This window comes from the organism of the source record quoted next, unplaced genomic scaffold, assembly GCF_019419815.1.
Source record: "Pyrus x bretschneideri cultivar Hongxiangsu unplaced genomic scaffold, Pyrus_bretschneideri_v1 Contig5, whole genome shotgun sequence".
In the NCBI taxonomy this organism is placed as follows: domain Eukaryota; kingdom Viridiplantae; phylum Streptophyta; class Magnoliopsida; order Rosales; family Rosaceae; genus Pyrus; species Pyrus x bretschneideri.
This window is the reverse complement of record NW_025999787.1, coordinates 5,433,699-5,453,351: the sequence shown is the minus strand read 5'-3', so window position 1 is coordinate 5,453,351 and position 19,653 is coordinate 5,433,699. Positions and strand designations below refer to the sequence as shown.

The 19,653-nt window shown below is 36.3% G+C and overlaps 2 protein-coding genes across 2 annotated transcripts; one reads left to right on the top strand and one right to left on the bottom strand.

The window, feature by feature from the left end:
• Positions 1–11,509: 11,509 nt before the first annotated feature.
• On the top strand, positions 11,510–15,633 carry LOC103930650. Its single transcript, XM_009340015.3, has 6 exons — positions 11,510–12,164; positions 12,778–12,975; positions 13,071–13,310; positions 13,758–13,975; positions 14,403–14,663; positions 15,111–15,633. The coding sequence occupies exons 1-6, from the start codon at positions 11,723–11,725 to the stop codon at positions 15,387–15,389; spliced, it is 1,638 nt and encodes a 545-aa protein (XP_009338290.2). The 5' UTR covers positions 11,510–11,722; the 3' UTR covers positions 15,390–15,633.
• Positions 15,634–17,686: 2,053 nt separating this feature from the next.
• On the bottom strand, positions 17,687–18,662 carry LOC103948993 (E3 ubiquitin-protein ligase RSL1-like). The gene is made up of 3 exons (XM_018647874.1): positions 18,016–18,662; positions 17,871–17,937; positions 17,687–17,788 (listed from the first exon to the last, which is right to left on the bottom strand). The coding sequence occupies exons 1-3, from the start codon at positions 18,660–18,662 to the stop codon at positions 17,687–17,689; spliced, it is 816 nt and encodes a 271-aa protein (XP_018503390.1).
• Between the last annotated feature and the right edge of the window lie 991 nt (positions 18,663–19,653).

The window sequence follows — 19,653 nt, the reverse complement described above, 5'->3', positions numbered from 1 at the left end:
CTTTTTGGTCACCTACTATAATCACTTAAATTTTATGCTTTTGACCATCTTTCTGTATAGCAAACTTTAAGCCAACAAACTTTGTTTTGCAACTTGGGTCATTATATATGCAGCATCATGCCTTTTTTTTGTTGTTCTTGAAGAATAAAAAAGGAGAGGAGATCAAACGCTCGATGCGAGGTGCATAGATAAATACTTATAATCACTTAAATTACAAGTTCTTTACTATTATAACATATTTAATTAACTGATGTAATCAGAATTTTAGAATTAATTTGAACTTTTGTTCTTTTGCTCGTAAATCAATTCAAAATTGTACACTCATTAGTGGTGTAATGTAGTTACGTGGAGATGAAAAATTGGAATCTAATTAAGTTGCATGGAGAGGAATGATTTTGTAGTATTTGTACCAAAATTTTTGTCATGGCTCTAAGGCAATTTGACTCTCTCGAATAATCGTTGAGAATCGACAGCATTTCAGCATAAGGTCTGTTCCTACTTTCTAATAGCCATCATTGGGCAATATTGTAATGTAAATAGGTTTAGGTTGCTGCAAATGACTGATTAATCCACAATATCTCAAGGAATTTATAAATACAATTCCAAGGTGACATGCCATTTTTAATCTCTTCTTTTCCGTTTTTCGTTTCTGTTTGATGCTAGCTGCAGTACTTCCTTAATAAAGGCAATCTTTGAGTAATCTGCAATCTGATCCCCACTATTCCAAGAGTTTTTCCTTTGATGTTATCGGCCTTTTTAGGCCTAGTTTGGTACTGAAGTGATTCTGAAAAAGCTGGTATAAAAAAAAAGCTGGAAGCTGTTTTTGTGTTTGGTAAACATTCAGCTTCAGTTTTTTTTCACAGTTTTGGATGAAAAAAGCCAAAAATAAGAAGCTGCAAAACCCAGCTTTGAAAAACCGGCTTTTTTTTCACATCTGTTTTACATAAAAGTTTACCAAACACTATAATACTGCTTTTTTTTTTTTTTCAAAAGCACTTTTACAAAAAAGTTTACCAAACACTCTACTACTTTTATTTCACAGCTGCTTATTCTCACAGCATAGCAGAAGCAGCTTTTTTTCAAAGCACAGTAATACCAAACCAGCCCTTAGTCAGACTTTCTTGTCGGATTTTTTTTTCTTTTCATTCTCATCAAAAATCATTCAGCCATTCGATTAGCGTTGTTAAATTTAGTGGTTAAGTGAAAAACATGGTGTAATTATTAGATGACTAAACGATTTTAAATTTGGTTGAATTTTAAGAGTGACAAAAAAAATGAAAATGTACCACACAACATTGTAGAATGAAAAGACAACCAAAATGGTTGAAAGAAAATGTTACTATGATGCAATCATTCCTTTAACGAAAAATGTTAAAGAGATTATCAAAAGTAAGACTTTTTATGGACTCTCTGTCATTTTATGTTTTTGGCATAATATTTTATAATGTTAGCACATGAATTAACATTAAACTGTAAGATGACAAAAAATTCATGCATGAAAAGTTCCACTTTGAAATAATCCTCTTAACATTTCTCTTCCTCTAACATAACATGTTAAAAAAATAAAATCCTTCAAAACGCATTTTGCATCCACTACCACTATAAACAATGATTAGTGTGGATCATTTACATATTTACATCTTACTGTCCCAAACGGTGACACTTAGCCAATAAGTCACTAGGTCTTGTTCATATTAGTTATTACTGTCTCCCCTTATGTTTGTTAAAAGTCACATCTTCTATACTTGACGATGATGCAACAACAGAAAGGGGGGTCCTGTTGTTGTGGGTCATTACCACGTGTAAATGTGTTACTCCTTCATCGATAGTAATTAGCATATTAGTAACCATGGCTTTGATCCCCTAATTAAACGCGTTTTTGGATGCATAATTCAACTCATGTGCACCCCACGTGAGTTGATGATGAACCCTCTCAAAATTCTCAACCAAGCCAAAGAAGCAAGGGCAACAAAGGATTGTCACCTGTCGGCAACCAATTTGACGCTGTATTGGACTTCTCTTCTTCATTTTTTTGTCAAGGGACAATATATCTCTGTCTTGCCCAACATGCCATTATTTTCTATGCTTGAACGGGAACAAAGTCTGTTTTTTTGACCCAAAATTGTACCGTAATATATAGGGGTATCAAATTAACAAAACCTAAAGCAACTTAAAATAATGAGTTGCCTATGTCAATGATAATCCTTCAAATTATATTCTTCACTATGATGACAATAATTCTTCTGTACTAGCAATTTGTACGTTGTAATTACTTTATTCAACCTAACAAATAGTGTAAAAAAAAATAAAGATAATAATGGGTTTAGTGGGTAAATAAGTTGCAAATCTTGAGTTGCTGGTGGAAGAAGGCAAGGATGGTATATATATTCATAGTCATGATATATCGTGTTTGTTGAGAATGAAAGACTTACGTTAGTGTTTAAAATATTTTGAGTCTTTGCGCTGAGTGTCAATTTTTAAAATATTTGGAGTCTATACGTTGATTGTCAATTGATTTTAAGTCGAATGCTTTATTTCTTACACACTATACAAAGAAATGACAATGAAAATATAATTAATTAAATTTTTATACCCAAATATTCTTGGGCATTTTGAGAAAAGAGAAATGATTCATTTACCAGGGTTTATTTTTATGTGCATGATGAAACCCTAACCCTAATTTTTGAACAAAAAGAAAATGATCAAGAAGTAATGATCATTATTATTCTTTTTTAGGTATAATAGTTGAGTTGAGTAATGTTGGGTGGGAAATAGAACGGCCTACCAACATTATACTGTTTTAGTGCATGCCAAGATCTATAAATAGATATGACACACATGCCCTATAGTTCTATTTGTAGCTCATCATCTCATTATTTTAATTATTTGATCAAGAAATTATATCAGATTTCATGTGGCACCATCTCTTAATCATAAAAACAAGAATCTTCCATCAATCTACATCATTTCCCATTGGCGCCCATAGTGGCATTAGGTGTGTACGTAGCCTGTTTTAAGAGGTCAGATTGCACCAAAATTTGAAGTTGGAGAACGATCGAACGCATTAATATACACATGAAATCCACATTTAGTTGCTAAAATTTAGTGATTAACAAAAGGGAAGATTGACAAACACAAACTAAAACGAGAATGAAGGAGTCAAAATTTGTACAAGTCTTATACATGTTGTTTGAAAAATGCATTACCTTAAATAACTGCTACTACAGAGAATGTTTCAATGTGGGAACTAAGACTTGAAATGAGCATATATAATTAATAAGCAAATTGAAGACTTGAAAAGGAGAGAGCATGTGCAATGCACTCATATTTGTCTTTATCTCTCTTGTCAAGTTAACGAATCAAAACTCTAAAGACAAGATGTATTTTCTTGTGACCAGTGCAATGCATTCATGTCTCTATCTCTTTTTCTCTTCTCTCATGTAAAGAAAGAAAGAGAGAGAAAGAAAAATGGATGCGTTGCACTTGTAACCCAAAAGTTGTACATCTGAAACGTTCCTCTCTATATTCTCGTTCTCTATAGCTTTTATGAGTCTTGGTATGTTACACGTTTTCTGCGATTTGCATGCACATGGGTAGCCACTATCTGAGCTTTGCAGTCATTTGAGCTTCTTTTCTCACCTCATCGGGAGTTAAGGTGATAAAACATTCAGACCAAAAAAAAAAGGGTTAAGCTGATAAAGTGTAGAGATCCCCGACATCATTGGAAATTATTTTGGTTGCCAACCACCATACGGCCCGTGGGTGCCGTTGAACTTTGGCCGTCACTCCATGGGACATTCCCAAAAGTTGCATACAATAAGATTTTACATGCACACTTTTTGTTTTGGTTTTTTTTTTTTTTTTTCTTTTTTGTTTTTTTATACAAATGATATTATCTACATTAACATAAGTGGTAGGCTTAGCCTCACAATGAGCTAGCAATAATGTGGTTCGATTCTCGTCAAAGTCTCACAATGAACTAGCAATAATGTAGTTCAAATTTGCCTTTAGTGAGAATCGAAGCTATGACCTCTCACTCTTACAAGTGAAGAGGAATATCATTAGACCGTAGTACTAAGTGGCGATTTTACATACACACTTGGTTCTACATTATATTTGTACACTAAAGAGTGAGAAATCTAAACTAAACTACACAATAGATCGCCATAATAAATTGGTAGTACATTACTTTTTTTTCATTTTTTTTTTTTCAAATTCACTGTTATTAGGGGAAAGGGGGACAGTTTGAAAACATTATAATAATTTGGGAGGGGAGTTTCGAACGTGTGACGTATGGGTAGAAACTTAACACCCTATCCACAAAGATATTAGACCATATGCTGGTAGTAAACTTATAATTCACGAAAGTCGAACTTAAAGCCTCCTACTTACTAGTAACATATTATGAATTATTTTTCGACTCTTTTATTGGTGTGATACATGTCGCTTTCCCGATCTTTCTCCGCATTTATATTTCATAACATACTTTTCATAACTAAGGTTTAATTTCGTGGGATGGTGTTACGACTTAGGACTAAATTGGATGTAATTAACTAACCTTTTGTCATATCAACTGTTTGAAACTTCGTTATTTTCAAGTCCACTGTAGTAGTGCATTTGAAAGGAAATTAAAACTTCAAAGTCTGCAGTATCTTGAATAGAATCATAGACCCAATCTTTGATTACAGTATATAAGTTAAAGTATTCAACTAAACATTATGCTTGAGACCGAAACAACGGATTGAATAAATCAAAAGAAAACAACGAACATGATAAAAAAAGAATGTGTGAAAAACTTAAAAGGATGTGTGTTTATCATTTTCTTTGACAAAATCGACACGAATCAAGAATTCATACTATATTATAGATATTTGTCTTACATAACAAGGTACGGCTAACGTAACACAACATATATACAATCACATTTAAAGATATCAATAAGCCCTCATTGAAGTGTTGCTTCTTTAATTTCCCTCTAGAAAGAAGATTTATTTTCTGTTCTACGATAATGAGGACAATCAACTGATAAAATGTATAAATATATGAATTCGACCACGTGCACAAGACATAAGGTATAAGAAATTTCAAACTAGTCAACTAGTCCAAGCAATAATCTGTTACGTAACTCAAGTTAGAAAACTAATACAAACGGACATAAATTAAACTTGACCCTTTGGAATTTTTCATGAACAGTTTTCCCCACGTTGAATAAAGTGGTGACACTTGTATTTAGGTTTTGGGGCTTCCGTTAAACCAGACCAACCCACCAACTTGACCCCAATAGTTCGAGTTGATTGATCAATTTGGGCATGACGAGATGAGAAATCAAATTCTTTTGATGAAAAGCTCCATTGTTAGGGTGTAAATGCGGAGCTACCACCACTTTTAGCACTGCTTGTCACTGTTTATGCTCGAAATGAATGGAAAAAAATAACTTACAAATACAACATCTGATCAAAACTGTTAAAAAGTCGTGTACTTTTTAACACCTTGAACTCTCATTATCTCCCTCATTTGGAACAACAAATTAAACCTTGTACATCCCAATTTTCCTATTTGGAGGTGCAAGGAGGTAGTAAAATAACTAGCTTTAGCTTTCCAAGCTTAACTTCTTCATTGAAGATCTCTTTCGTAGTACTAGTTTGGTACTAATGTGCTTTTATAAAAAAGTCGGTATAAAAAAAAGTTGAGCTCAAAAAGGTGTTTGGTAAACACTTAAAAACAACTTATTTTCACAGTTTTTGGTGAAAAAAAAAGTTGAAAACGTAAAGCAACAAAAATTAGCTTATTCTCACAGTACAATAAAAACAGTTTTTTTTTCAAAGCACAATAATACCAAATCAGCCCTTAGAGTCGTAAGGAAAGGTGCAGAACCAATTCTCATCCCAATTCCTAAGGCCCGTTTCTTTTCCTAAGATGATGACTTAAACGAAAGAAAATGAGATCCAAGGCCCAAAGCGGACCAGGTTTTATGCTCAGTGGGCTTTCCAATATTGTTTATATTAAGAGTCAGTCATGAAGCAAGTTTACACCCAAGAAATGAAAAACAATAAATCTTGAAGCAAATACTTTTCTTAAATCAAACGTGGAGTCAATACGAGCATATTGATGATCATTTCGCTTTTAGTTTTTATTTTACATTCATGTAGAGCAAGATACGATTTTTCTTGAGTACGAAGGAATTGACATATGGGATCGAAGGTCCTCTATTTTCGAAGAAGACAAAGTGCAGATTTTGGAATAAGACATTAGATTTCAATAAGATTATAAGACACCCCCAAAAAAAACTGTCATTTTCTTCAGAAAATCACGCTGCTTCCATTCACCATAGCCATAGAAGCCAAGTTCCATCAAAAGAAAGACTGCTCACGACAGATTCTGAAAACAATAGTTACTATAAATGCGAAGAACGAATATGCATGTGTGAAACGTGAGCAAAGGATGTGACAAGTTACAACGTCGAAACTGGATGCAATTGCATACTGAACTGCCTATGGTATTGCCTCAACAAAGCTGTTGTATCAAGTTTGCAAGTGGCTGTATCTATGTCATCTTATTACTCATCCTAATGCGCTTCTCTCTTTTGCAGGTGTGGGCATTAGTTCTGTTATAATTGTGGAGCCGAGTGGAAAGACAAAGGCAACATGTCCATTGCCACTATGGGATGAGGGCAATATTTTGTACATGATGAAGGTGATGAGGATTTTGATGAAGAGGATGTGTCGAAGTCAGATTCCGAGGGGTATTAAGATTTTTATTACAAATGGTTTTTTATGTTCTGCGAATCCATAATTTTAATCCTTTATGTTTACCTTTAATCAATGTGGCTTCATGTTTGCTCCCAAGCATCGATTTGGTCCTGCCATCCAAATACGTTAAAAACTCCGTTAGTGTGCTGATGTGGCACACTTGTGGGAATTGGAACTCTGGACCCGCGACCTACAACTTCATACGTCATGTGTATTAGTGAGATTGGAAAAACAATTTGGTGGATCGATCGGACGAACTTGGACAATTTCCAGTCTTAGACCACAGTTGTTGAACCTGGATACCAATCGTGGTGATCTTCTTTGTTGGAAGTGGTTCGGCTAGGTTGATTTGTTGAAGTGCAAGGTAACAAACGTTGCTCTTTAATTTGTCAAAGTGTTTTGGGACTGTCAAATTTAGCTGCAGGAGCTGCAAGGTCATCATTAATCGTGTTTACTGAATAAAGCATACTTAGCATTACAGAAAATTCTGTTTGGTGGATCAAACACATGTCACGAACAGATTGCATCAAAATAGCAAGGTTGCCACGTTAGTCAATTAAGTGGGAAAAGATCCTCCCGATCCTTTTCCTAAGAATCCTAAGGATTCCGTGATCGTGACGGTTCATCATACATCATACGGTTAGAAATTATTTCAAAATTTAAAATTTAAAATTAAATATAAATAGTACCTAACGAAAACTGACTACACCATATACGATAAACGGTTACGATCGCGGGATCCCTAGGAAAAGGATCCGGTGAAGATCCTTTTCCAATTAAGTGGCTCTTCTGTGGGCATGTGTGGCGTCTCGTGATTGATCGGTTTGAGACTGATCTACGAGAAAGACCAACTATTTAGATCAAATATTATAAACTAGATGATGTTGTTGTTGATTATTAAATATTATTTAAGTATTGATTAATGTATTTTTTTGAAGAAAGTACGATATTCATTAATACGTAAAACACGTACAAAGAGAGGATAGGGAATTTCAACCTGTCTAAGTGAAAAGGAGTGTTCCGCACAAATTTTATATTAATAACACATTATATAATTTGTAAATTTGGTTCAAAATAATTAATCCATATGATATTATCATTAAATTAAAGGAGGCAGATTGCCTGTCCTCCTGTTTGGGTACTCTTTCCATCCTCTCCTATTTGTACGGTCACAGTTAAGCCACGTCAACATTTTATGTTTATATTGCTTTTTGTCTTATTATCTTTATAAAAAAAATCAATATAAAATATTGACGTGATTTAACCGTGATCACACAAAATAAAAAAGGATTGAAATGACATGAAGCAGACAATCTGCCTCTTAAGTTAAATGACCATTTGACTTCGAGAGACGTAATAAGTACGACTAAGAAAAGTATTTTAATTAGAAAGGGAAAGCAATGTTGCCACGGAGTGCCTAACCACCGATCGCTAAAAATTATGTAAAACACAAAAGCAATGCAAACGATCCAAACATAGAGAAATATGGTGGGAAGGATAACGAAATAAAGATTGATTGGACACAACACATCACAAAATTGTACCAAAGAATAGACTCTTTATTTTGTTTCCTAACCGACATAAGATCGGTTAAAAAATGTCATAAGATTATTGATTACAATGTGACGTGTGTATAGATATGTCTCGGAGAAAGAGGGAATATATTGATTATTATGTACATATAGTGTTTACACACATTGTAAAAATTAAGTTATCATAATTATATTCTAACATTTCATTACTTATTAATGATCATGGTAAGAGAAGGTTTGTCTTAAGCAATTGGCAAGCATGTCTTTTGGAATAAAGAAGAGTAATTTGGTTTGTATACGTTCTTGGTCTTTTTGGCTAAACCAAGGGTTAAGTTTGATATATATATATATATATATATATATATGCCCCAAAGATGCACTAAGGGCATATATATATATGCCCCAAAGTCGTACTATTGAATTTTAGTTCTTTGTACAAGATGCACTATGTTACTATTAAGAGTAATGTGGGGGAAACCATATTTACTACATTGGGATATCATCTTATGTGACAAGTAATGTATATCATTAACATCTAATGAGATAAATTCATTAATTAACGTGACAACTACACATCACTTACCACATCAGATGGTACGTGAATATAGTCTAAATATGTGATCTCCTAACATTTTCCTGCTACTAATGCCATTCTCTATCTATTTTTATTGGAAGAGTGATAATTCACATTCTCTACCGTGCGATTTTATTATTAGAGTTAAATAATGATGGGCAATTGATTGTATGGTTTATTAATATGTCTTCTTTTCTATTCAAAATATAAAAATGGAATATTGTGTTAATGGTGTTTGTTTGATCATATTTGGCCTCTCGTGAACATCATTTATACTTATAAGGGAGTAATATCTTATGTTTTACATGAATTGGGAAAATAGTTGATGCCCTTAGAAGGAAAGTGATTCTCTCGATTCCTTTCCACCAAATCCACCTAGTCAAATCCACCTAGTCTGGGGTCTAAATGGATTTGGTGGAAAGGCCCCTTTAGAACTCGACTTCATATAACGGCCATAGTATTACTATTATTGCATCATCACATCAAAATCTCATTTAAAGAAAACACTATCAAATATATTATGGTCCATGTATATATCTTAGTAAAAAAAGGGTCAACTCGTTAATTTAACAGTCACAAACATGAACACAAATACATCATTTTCAAACAAAAAATTATTACTCTTATCATATATTTGTATGATCTCTTTAGCAGATATGAGATACACATGTGTGTGGGCTTTACTTATATTAGATAGATAATACAAATGATAGTACAAATATTTGATAAGTGTAGATTCCAAACATATCTTTTCCATGATGTCTTGCTTATCCGTTTTTTTTATTTTTTTATTTTTTATTTGTGCAACTTGTTTTTCTATTATACCCGGAATTCTACATAACTCTTTGACCAAATAAAATATCGAAATATCTTGACTCTATGTTATTTCGTGATAATTTTCCTTTTTACTACCACTCTATTGCAATCATTTGAACCCAAGCCAGCGACTAAAGTTTCTAAACTCACCAGAGAAAAAAAAAATGGTCAAATTTTTAGGGAAATTGTAGCATCTCACATCGTTTAGGGGAGTGGATTATGTTAGCCTTATATGTATATTTCTATCTCTACCTAGAACGAGGCCTTTTGGGAACTCACTAGCTTCAGATTCCATCGGAACTTCGAAGTTAAGCGACTTCGCACAAGAGCAATCCCAGGATGGGTGACCTACTGGAAAGTTCTCGTCTAAGTTCCTAGAAACAAAATCGTGAGGGCGTGATTGGGGCCCAAAGCTAACATATCGTGTTACGGTGGAGTCGAGCCCAGGATGTGGTAGTCAGGCCTAGGATGTGGGGGCCCGGACCGGATGTGTTAGAAATTAATTAATATTTTAGTTTAGAAAAATGTTAAGGAAACTCTGTTGAAGTGAGATTCTTCATGAATTTTATGTCAACTCATAATTTAACGTTAATTTCGTATTGTAAAAAAAAACATAGATGATAAAGATTCAAGTCCTACTTTTAAGAATTTTTTTAGCATTTCTTTATTTTAATATGGAGATAATTGAAGAATTAATATTTGCTTTTGAATTTAATTGGAGCTTTAAATTTATCAAAATGTGAAATAGTGATTAGTTTAGATAAGTCCGTTAGAATTCCAATCTTTAATTTATCATTTTAAACCTTTTATTATGAATGTAAATTTTTATAAGAGTTATATGAACTGACTATTAAAACAAACTGTGACAAGTTCAGCTATTTAGATAGTTAGTAAAGAATTTAGTAACCACTTAGTACTACAATCTGATAAGATTTTTTTTAATTTATAAGTAAAATATCTTAGATCGAATTTAGTAAATAACCAATTCGATATTAGATTAGATTGCCCACGTGACTTGAATCAATACTCAATTATTTCCTATAACATTGTGGATGACAGCAAAAAAGTTCCTTCCGATGACGTGGCCCGCGCTGGCGCTGAAAGCAAGGAAATCATCAGGATCGCGAGGAGAAGGAGAGTGCGTGCATGCAACAAAACGCGATGGTGGTCGTTACTACCCAACAACCGCCACTTCCACTATTATTCCACTGACGCACTGTCAGGACAGATCTCCACCGTCCATCTCAGCCTCACGCTCACTCCCGGCCCCACTAAAATTACCCATTCCTCACGGCGCACGAAGGCACCAGATCCCACGCAATCCAAAATCAACTAAGAATAAAAATATTACAGAAATTAATTCGACGAAATAAAAAGTATCGGACCCAAATTGCAAGATGGAAAGGATACCATTGCCCAACAAGATTCCCTTTACGTTTAATAATTTCGATTCTTCTTCGCACTTTTAAAGTAGCAAGATGATCAAAACTGTTTATTTATATCTAAATTTTAAAAACAATTTGCCAAAAATAAATGTAATTAAGACTTGGTTTAAATGTTTGATTAATGATTCTCATGAGCTAAAGTGAAAAGTTCAAGAATGAAAAAATTGTCATTCGGTGTGTTTGAAATACGGATATATACGTCATATGTCACTGTATAATTGAAGAAAAATTTCAAAATAAAAATTTCACGTTTATAATAACATATGACGTGTGTTTCGAATACATTAAAAAATCACTATTGTCAAAACAATAGTTAAAAGCAAATAAAAACAAGAGTAAAATAGGAAAGTTCCGGAAAACAAGAAAGGGAATTACACTGCAACTGCAAGAAACCAAAAAGCCACCCACTCTCATCTTCTCACTCTACTTTTCAACACCTGTTTTCTACCTTTCCACGCTCAATTTCTCCCACATTATTCCCTTTTTATTTTCTGGAATTCTTTTTTTATTCTTCTCAATGTAATAAAAAAATAAAAAAACCTCTCTCTCAATTTTCAACTCTCCATTTTTTTCTTCCGTTTTTCTTCGTTGTTGCTGTGTGATCCAATGTCGGAGCCGGACGCTGGACCCGAATTCTACGCGGACCGGCCCAGGCCGTGGCGACCCGATGATCTCGTAAACGGGGGCGGAAGCAGCGTGGGAAGGGCAGCGTACGGCGTCGCATCGGGCGGTGCGCCCGTGTGGCCCAATGCGAGGGAGCCGGTGCCGCCGGAGACGCTGGGGGGACTTGTGCGGGAGTTCTCGAAGGCGGCGGCGGAGATTGCCGTGGAGTTCGGGAAAGGATGCAGGGATATAGTGCGGCAGAGCCTAGGGAATCGGGACGCGGTGTTGGGCAGGAGCTTGGGAAAGGTGAGGGAGTCGTTCTTGGGGAAGAGAATGACGCAGCTTCGCGGGAAATTGGGAATCGTGAACGAGTATCTGCCGGAGGATAAGAATCCTATCCATGCTTGGTCGGTGATTGTCTCCATCACGATTCTTGCTTTAGCAGGTGCGTGAGTGTGTGTGTTGTGTTTGATTGTCGAGAAGATGGGGAGGAGGAAACCGAGTTTCGTGGCTTTTTATCCACTGTTTGGTTGCTGAGAAAATTCAGGACTAATAGATTCTTTTGTTGGATAAGTTATGCTTAATTTCTATGAAATTCAATTTTTTTTTAAGACATGAACTGGAAAATTTTCTTACTCGGGATTTTGTCCTGTATTCTGAAATGTTATCTTGTGTTTGGTTTCTGAGAAAATGAAGGAAATATGACTTGAAAATGTCACTATTTTAATTTATTTCATTTTCGGATCCCGAGGGAGTCGTACCAAGTGGTCAACAGAGCTTACTAAATCTCCATGATATCCTTTCTCAAGAACCAAACAGAAATCCTGGAAATCTTGGAAATTTTCTAACCAAACAGAAATTCTGGAAATCCTGGTAATTTTCCGAGAAAAATTTCCTACAACATATTTGGTTTCACGGTGCTAGAAATTTGTTGTGGAGCGCATTACAACATTTGAAATTTGACATTGATTGATTCATGGGGTCCTTTTTTGTTTGAATTTGTAATTGGGTCTTTAAAATAAATGTGCATTTACTGACACGGATTTTCAAATTTCCAGTGGTGTATGTGAATACCGAAACCACTCCTTCCAGTCCTGCCTCGGAAGTAAAGAAGATCTACATTCATCCTCCGAGTGCTGCCCGCGTAATGCTTCCAGATGGTAGATTCATAGCATACAAGGAGCAAGGCGTTCCGGCTGACAGAGCTAGGTTTTCAATCATTGCTCCACATTCTTTCCTTTCGTCCCGCCTTGCAGGTTGCACATTTTGGATGTTGAAAGCAAACAGATAACCTCTCTGTTAATGCACATTGTGCAATTTCTTAGTTTTGTGTCATTGTTTTGAACATTAGGAATACCTGGACTCAAGGCTTCCCTGTTGGAAGAGTTTGGCGTTCGCTTATTGACATATGATCTTCCTGGTTTTGGAGAGAGTGATCCTCACCCCGACAGAAACCTTGAATCTTCTGCAATCGATATGTTGCTCTTAGCTGATGCTGTTGGTGTGCATGACAAGTTTTGGGTTGTGGGATACTCCAGCGGAGGTATGCATGCTTGGGCAGCGCTCAGATACATTCCTGATAGACTTGCAGGTATTAATGTCTCTTCTATATGATATTTCCATAGTAAAAAATTTCAAGTATGTCAACGATGAAGAATATGGGCACAAATTCGAAGCTGTCACTGTATTTCGAGTGGCATTGCCACAGAGGAATATGTGTGCAGCCAGCCTCGAGTGCTATTCAGTCTGGCAATGACCTTGAGTTTTGCCATGCAGTCTGAAATTTCTGATTTTCATGCAAGATATAAGCCTGAAGATTTCTACATTTACGTGGGTGAGATGTTGCTAGATTTTCGTAACAAGCATTATAATATCATAGCCTGATATGGGATAAAGCTAATTTCTAATGTATGACAAGTCTTTGATCAAATCAATATTCATGTAACTGGGATGAGTAACATGTTTTGCGGAAATTTGGATCTCTAATGTATTCTATTCAGAAGCATTTTCTTATGATCCCTACCGGTCTAACTCGCAGGTGCAGCCATGTTTGCTCCAATGGTTAATCCGTATGACTCAATCATGAATAGGGAAGAGAGGCGCAGAACCTGGGAGAAGTGGACGCGAAACAGAAAATTTATGTACTTTTTGGCTAGGAGGTTTCCTAGGTTTCTTTCTTACTTCTATCACAGAAGCTTCTTATCTGGAAAGCATGGACAAATTGATAGATGGCTGTCACTGTCTCTGGGAAAGAGGGTGAGGATCTTTGTTCATCATTTTGTTTACTTGTTGAAAAGTCGACAAATTTGGCAACTAAATTTTAATTTCCACATAAACGCATAAGCTGCATATGTAACTAGGCATATGGACACATAATCGGACTGTATAGTTCTTCTCTTCTAACGATGCCGAAAGAGTTTCATGTTTGATTTGTATATCCTAAACCTGTAGCAAAGCATCATCTTTAGTTGATTTTCCAAATTGTCTTAAAATTAATTTGTGTAGACCTGGAATATGATGCTTCGAGAATTTTTAGAAGGTTTGGCTTCCATTCCACTCTAATTTGGAAATTGGGCTCCCATTTTGTCAGTGTGTTACTTTTAGAATAAACGAAAGGCCAAGGTAAGATTATTATCTTACCTGTATGGATTCTTATTCAAAACTTCATCTTGAATTTCTCCAGGATAAAGCTCTAATGGAAGACCCAATCTACGAAGAATTCTGGCAAAGGGATGTGGAAGAATCAATTAGGCAGGGAAATGCAAAACCCTTTGTGGAGGAAGCTGTTTTACAAGTGTCAAATTGGGGTTTCAGCCTTGCAGACCTCAAATTGCAGAAGAAAGAACAGGGGAAAGGCGTGCTCAATTGGCTCAATTGGCTCAAGGCCATGCTCACCTCTCAGGAGGAATTAATTGGCTTCCTTGGCCCAATACACATATGGCAGGTCTGAAGCATCTCCGTCATTTACATGTTTGTTTTTCGATTGTTTTACTGCTAACGACTTGGAAATTTTTGATATAAGACTGGTAATATGTTGAGTAGACTCCTAGATAGCAATGAGATCAGTCATTTGACAGGGATTGCTCTCACTGAGGTGCTTTCGCTCATGCTAATACAAAAAGTTTACATGACAATTTTTTGGAGTTCGTCAAGAGATGAATTTTACTAGAAGAATGTGAGATTGTTCTTAGGTTCAGAAACTAGTGTATGCCGTAACATATTCGTATACAGATTGCTGGTGATAGTTGTTTCCTTGTAACCACAACGAATCTCCGGCCATTGGATGGCTTTGGTCAAAATTATACAGGGGCCTTTAGTATTTCTTATCCGATGTATAAATTTCCTGTTAAATCAAGTATTAATCATGGGCATTTTCTCCACTGTTTGACAGGGGATGGATGATAAGGTGGTCCCGCCATCGATGACTGACTTCGTGCACCGGATTTTACCAGGAGCTGCAGTGCATAAGCTCCCATACGAGGGCCATTTCACTTACATCTACTTTTGTGATGAATGCCACAGACAGATATTCACCGCACTCTTTGGAACACCACAAGGGCCACTGAACTTCACAACGCAAGTAGATCAAAGTCCTCTTGAAGGTGATACTGAAGAGCAGGAAGAAGAGGAAACGCATGGCGATTCTGTTCCGGCACCAGCCGAGACATGATTGTTCCAGTTTAACTTTAAAGAGGTACAATGTATATATCATAGGGTCACTACGTTACTCGTAGAGTGAAAAAAAAAAAAAATCAAAGAAAGCCAAAAATAAACGAAAAGAAAGAATAGTTAAAGCATCATGTTAATTCTGTTGCTCGGAGTTTTGGATGTTATAAGGTGCAGTATTGACTTTTGGAGGAAGTTTTGGCGAACAACAAAAATATACAAAGAAATCGTATCGTTCTGATTTTCAATCATTTGCTCAAATTTTCATTCAACCTGTGCCTCCGAACTGCTCTGTTTTACACATCGTTTCAATACATCACCCAAATGTCAAACCGAGAGCTTATCACCCCAAGTTGGCTAGAACAACGTGCTCTTTGGATATGTAGGTTTTTCTTTTATCAACCCCTCATGTGGTTTAGATTAACATTGTGTTCATTAATTCTACATTCTATTTCAATGATTTAATGTATGAACTAAAATGTATGAGTGAATACCGTAATAGACAAGCGCATGTCGCGATATATTAATCAAATTTTCGTAGAGATACTGAAGCTGAAGAGATTTAATCACGCAAATCAAACACAACCAACTGCAATTCTTTTACAAGTTTGATAACATAATCATGAATTAATCATTCTAAAACCAAACGTTGAACTTGTAAGACCTAAATTTACATATCGATAAACTCGACTCTACAAGTCCTCGCCCGATGGAACATCAAAAACTCTTTGTATAACTCCTGTTTCTTGCACCAGCTCCGCTCCAATTCACAGGCATAAAGTATCACCCTGTTTAAAAGATTACCATTCTCTAACAACTACTTAGCCACTTCCATCTCAACCCGGCGTCCCTTGAATCCCTGCATGGAGATAGTCTTGAGATGTGACAACAAACAAATAGGCACGACCCGCTTGTTGGTTCCATCGAAGCTCTGAACATTCTTCATCACATTTTGTTTTCTGACGGTAAAAGAATTAGGAAAGTGGGAAGTGACTTTAAGACAAGCATGTTAGTATACGGAAACTAATCCGATTGGGGATCAAACAAGTTTTCTATATTCTTGAAGATTTCTACAATCTAGGGATTGTCGTGCGGTAAGTAATCACACTTTTTATAGGATGCAATATCTACTCCGTGATATCTTTTTGGATTCTCATTGTTTTGATACGAATTCTATATAGTAAAAGGAGTCTCTTTCGACTAGTATAAATACTCATTTCTAAGGTTTATCTCTGATAACACAATTATCACATACTTTATTCTCTTACCCACTATTTAAGTCCCATAAATTGCTTATTAACTTGACTTTCTAAGAGCCTTTGGCCGGTACCCCACTGGTGTCCAGGTGATCTTACGATCACTTAGTCTTTTGTATGTGGTTGAGTTTGTGCATCTCCTCCACATACAGTGGTGCGCGAATTTAGCTCCAATAATTGGTGCTTTCAGTTTCATTGATAGTGAACTCATATTACCCTGACCAAATCACTCCACCACATCATGTCTACCTCAGACCAACACCCATGCGTCTCTGTCGCTCCACGACACGACGACACTCCCGTTGGCGAAGCTACCCTTACCATGGATCAAATCTGAAAAACTCTGATGAAGATCAATGCCTCTAGTAACAAACTTTGAAAGGCTTCGAGGGCCCTTCAAACGAAAGAACGACCTAAGCGTATTGGCCTCGAAAGACGTATGAAAGCCTGTGAGACACTTTCTTTGCCCTTGAGGAGTCACCGGCTATGGCAACGCCCCCCTGCCCGCCCCCGCTAATCGGCAACATCTGTATATTTTCTCTAATGAGCAATCTATTAGTTAATATGGAGATCATTTGCACAAACAAACGTAATAGATAATCCCCTAAATGGTTACCACAAACACAATCACTATCGTACAAGCATAAGTACCACCAGAACAAATCTGTCACAAAGATGGCGTATAACGCTACAGACCTATCTTGAGACATACGCGGTGTCATCTCCATCAAGCAAGACCACAACAAAGCCATTGTTGGAAATGAGGCAAAATCACTAAACATTGCTAGCTAGACGCAGTACAAACACACCTTCACTGATCAGAAAAAAAGTATGTAAACATTGGGAGGATGAACTTGATCGATGACTTTAAACATGTTCAACATTGACAAGAAGTATGTAAAATTCCAACGAGCTCGAACCCAAATTTGTGTTGGCTCAAACAACTTTTGGCACTCTAAAAAACTCGCTCATGCATTCATCCAAAAAGAACAATAAAAAAACTCAAGTATCTCTAATAACCAAAGACTGTAGAACATGTCAAGTGTCAGCTGAGGTGGGCTGTCAAAGCTGCCAATATTACAAGCAATGGAGGCGGATCTGCTTGTTTTGCCTCTACTGGAGGAATAAACCGTCTCACTGCCGGCGCCTCCAACGCAAACAACACAAACAGGACAGCAGAGGAATGCAACAAGCATTAACTCCACACCTGCATTCCAAATAAACTTTACCGCATCTGTAGCAGAAATAACTTCCGCACCTGCAATCAATCCACAGTAAATAGAAATTGATAGGCCACTGTAATAAAAATTTTGAAACGGTACTGTATGGAGTAATTTTAAGAGCCACTAGACAAAAAGCTAGTACAAAACTGACCTGCACACCATGAGATTGCAACCCTCCGTTCGTTCCACGTAGAACCTACAGTTGGGACATCTCCTCCAATTTTTCTTGTTAACGAGGTTCCTCAGCATGATAGCTTCAGCTTCCCTCTCATCCTTATTCAATTTCTGAAACTCAGCGCAGTCGATCCCAACGTGCCAAGGAGCCAGACATTGCGCACAGAAGCATCTCTTACAATTAGGGCACTCCGATTGTCTCACAACCTCGTTCTCGTCATGATCAATAATTAACATTAGGGAGCAATTCTTGAAGGGACAGTAAAACTTTTGAGAGGCAGGAATCACAGCCTCACACAATGCAGTACCCCACCTTTCAAACACCTTGGCGGGTAGGATCGAACGACAGTGCTCGGGCTCTAGTGTTCCCAACGCACAGTCAGGATTAGGGCAACCGATGGTTGTGACGTTCTCTTGAAGCTTGGAGCACACGTATTTGATCATGCAGTCCGTACAAAATGAATGCCTGCAACTTTTAATGCCAAACGACTCGGATGCAGCCTTGGACTCGACGCATATTTCACAAACAAAATCCTTCTGATCACCGTCGACTTTCATGGAGTTGGAAGACTCCCCAACTTGAGTTACTTGTCTTGCATGGCTTACGGGACTGCTCTTTTCCATTGTCGCAGAGGGTCGTCTTTGGGAGTACAAAAGCGGCGAAAAGCAAGAGGATAACAAGAGAATTATGTAAGGGTTTAAGGGCCATCTTTATCTCTACTAATTAATGAAACCCTTTTTGTCAGATCAGGATCCTCTCCTAAACAAAAGGTGAGGATCCTCCTGATCAAGCCCATCAGGCCGTTGAAATTTTATCTAATGACTACAAACAGGGACCGTTCTAAAAGTTATAATAATTATAGTCATTAGATAAAATTTCAACGGCTCGATGAGCTTGGTCAGGAGGATCCTCTCCCTTTGCTCAAGAAAGGATCTTGGTCCCTCTTTGTCAACCAAAATAGGGTGAAAAGACAAATTAGTCTTCTATCACACAAAAAAATGATGGGCAATAATGTAATTTCACATGTCCAAATTTTACTATTTTTTATTAAAGCCTCACCTACAAGTGATGTTAAAATACCTTCAATATTAAAAATAAATAAATAAATAAATAAAACCAAAAACAAAAACCTCTCATTCCACCCACGTTCTCTCTCTCCCCTTCTCATTTTCTAAAACAATGTGTTCATACACACAAAGTGTGTAGGCAAATACTAGTATATATAATTATATCAATATACGAATGTCGCTTATTATACGGATTACAAAATATGTGGTAAAAACCAATTTATACGCTACCCAATTCAATGCGAATTATAACTTGTAATCCTTTATATATAAGACTGTTCCAAACCAATTTGAACTCAAACATTTAGCGGAAATATAGCTAGACTTATGCTCATATTATAACATTAAATTCAACGATGATAAAGTTAGCCCCAAAAGAAGAACATGAAGAAACCTTTATTTGATGTAATTGATAATACATGGATTTGTTTTTCTATTAATACGAAGTGGGACATATCGATTTGTTATCCACCTTTATTATATATAACATGTAGAATGGTACATTACGGTATCTTATGTTTATAGCGCAATTACATTTTAAACCCTT

Excerpts from the sequence above, each read along its gene's own strand:
- LOC103930650 (XM_009340015.3), top strand. The coding sequence starts at position 11,723 with ATGTCGGAGCCGGACGCTGGACCCGAATTCTACGCGGACCGGCCCAGG. Across the intron at positions 13,311-13,757 it reads CATTCCTGATAGACTTGCAG|GTGCAGCCATGTTTGCTCCA; the intron begins GTATTAATGTCT and ends TCTAACTCGCAG. Across the intron at positions 13,976-14,402 it reads CACTGTCTCTGGGAAAGAGG|GATAAAGCTCTAATGGAAGA; the intron begins GTGAGGATCTTT and ends GAATTTCTCCAG.
- LOC103948993 (XM_018647874.1), bottom strand. The coding sequence starts at position 18,662 with ATGGAAAAGAGCAGTCCCGTAAGCCATGCAAGACAAGTAACTCAAGTT. Across the intron at positions 17,938-18,015 it reads TGCAATCTCATGGTGTGCAG|TGGCCTATCAATTTCTATTT; the intron begins GTCAGTTTTGTA and ends TTTTTATTACAG. Across the intron at positions 17,789-17,870 it reads TTATTTCTGCTACAGATGCG|GCGCCGGCAGTGAGACGGTT; the intron begins GTAAAGTTTATT and ends TTTGCGTTGGAG.